This window comes from Cibotium barometz, chromosome 17 (assembly GCF_041138505.1).
Source record: "Cibotium barometz isolate CiBa-2024 chromosome 17, ASM4113850v1, whole genome shotgun sequence".
Classification (NCBI taxonomy): domain Eukaryota; kingdom Viridiplantae; phylum Streptophyta; class Polypodiopsida; order Cyatheales; family Cibotiaceae; genus Cibotium; species Cibotium barometz.
The window spans coordinates 54,748,030-54,750,095 of NC_141062.1; the positions used below are offsets into that span (position 1 = coordinate 54,748,030).

The 2,066-nt window shown below is 47.7% G+C and overlaps 1 protein-coding gene across 1 annotated transcript; it reads left to right on the forward strand.

The window, feature by feature from the left end:
• The first annotated feature begins 816 nt into the window (after positions 1 to 816).
• On the forward strand, positions 817 to 1,756 carry LOC147630184 (polyubiquitin 11). The gene has a single exon (XM_086811823.1). It carries the CDS (start codon positions 893 to 895, stop codon positions 1,580 to 1,582), a length of 690 nt encoding a protein of 229 aa, XP_086667949.1. The 5' UTR covers positions 817 to 892; the 3' UTR covers positions 1,583 to 1,756.
• Positions 1,757 to 2,066: the final 310 nt, after the last annotated feature.

Genomic DNA, 2,066 nt, shown 5'->3' on the forward strand with positions numbered 1-2,066 from the left:
TCTCTAATCAGCTATGAGAAAAAGCTAGAAATCAAATACAACAAGAAAGCCTCAGACTTTACCAAGTACAAACTGGACTCAATCAGAGAAAAAATCAGTCTAGTCATGACCAAAGACAGATCACTAATTGACTTAATCTGCAGTCTATAAAGACGCTCTACATGCAGTTATCATGTCTCTAATCAGTATTTTCAATGCGAACCCCCACAGCAAGTTACAATAGACGCCTGAATCAGGACACTTTCAAAGTACAATATAAATGCCAACCAGATCCCTGCAAGAAGACAGAGACAATGAGGGACAAGCCTCGGAAAGTGACCTGCAGGACAGACATGCCAGTGCCAAGGTTGTAACTCTGTACGGCAACAAAATTTTCAAGTTCAAGGCATGGTAAGGGGTAGTTGTCATGGTTTGTTATGTCATGTGATTGAGCCAATTCATTGAAAAAGGTAGCTCGGTGGCATTTGTGTATACGGTACGACGAGCTCCAGTCAAATTTGAATTTCAATAGGGCCAATCAAAGTCTGCATTGACAGGACTTCAATGCCAAAATGCTTGTTGAGCTAGAATGGTAACCAAGTCGGGATTGGGTATCCCCGCAGTGCCATTCGTATTCGTATCTTCACTCGGCGGGTGAAAATACGCTAGAAATTAGAATGCCGTTTTTGCCGAATCAGAATATCAGCAGGGGTTTCCGGGTCTTTCTAGAAAGATGCTTTTAGGTCACGAGAATCGCGTGCGGGGGACGGCAGACCTTAGGGCCGGGTGCGAAGGGACTTCTTTCTAGCGAGCAAGAAGCCTATAATAAGGCGGCCATACCCGCTCTCTTTCCCATCTTCTTGTTCCCCTCTCTTCTCTGCAACCCTAGCCTTACTACATCCTTCCATTCATCATGCAGATCTTTGTGAAGACCCTCACCGGCAAGACCATCACTTTGGAGGTGGAGAGCTCCGACACCATCGACAACGTCAAGGCCAAGATTCAGGACAAAGAAGGCATCCCGCCCGACCAGCAGCGCCTGATCTTCGCCGGCAAGCAGCTCGAAGACGGTCGCACCCTCGCCGACTACAACATCCAGAAGGAGTCGACCCTCCACCTCGTCCTCCGCCTGCGTGGAGGCATGCAGATCTTTGTCAAGACCCTCACCGGCAAGACCATAACCCTCGAAGTCGAGAGCTCCGACACCATCGACAACGTCAAGACTAAAATTCAGGACAAGGAGGGCATCCCCCCTGATCAGCAGAGGCTCATATTTGCCGGTAAGCAGCTTGAAGACGGCCGCACTCTAGCTGACTACAACATTCAGAAGGAATCTACCCTCCACCTCGTGCTGCGTCTCCGTGGCGGTATGCAGATCTTCGTCAAAACTCTCACCGGCAAGACCATTACTCTGGAGGTAGAGAGCTCCGACACCATTGACAACGTGAAGACCAAGATTCAGGACAAGGAGGGCATCCCACCTGACCAGCAGCGTCTGATCTTCGCCGGAAAGCAACTGGAGGATGGCCGTACTCTTGCGGACTACAATATCCAGAAAGAGTCCACCCTGCATCTCGTCCTGCGCCTTCGTGGTGGCTTCTAGTTCGTCCCCTGTCGTTAAGGGTCAGTAGAGAAGCGCTATGTGCATGTGTCTCTTTTCTGTCTTTTCTTTTCTTTTGATTACCTATCTAGTCTGTTGATAGGCGTGCCTGTGTCCGCCTATGTCCTTATGTAGTATGCGCGCTTTATGAAATAATAAGGCCCTTGATTTTAGTTTCCTGAGATTCCCTGAGTTTTTGCTGTTTTGAAGTAATTGCGTGAAGCAAGCGGCTTCCTTACGTGTGACGCGTAATCGGGCAAAGAAAATTTGAGAATAATTGTATAGCGAATTTCCAGTGTTACCCGGAGGCTTAACTTGTCGGAAATTTTAATTTTCCAATGTCATACTCCCTGTGCTATAGAGTGTTGATGGTCCATAAAGGATCGGGCTTCATTGTGGAGTTGTTTATGGCTCTTTCCTCATTGTTCATGGCTTGGCTGAATTGATAGTTGACACCTGTATGGTAATGCTAGTAGAATAGACACGA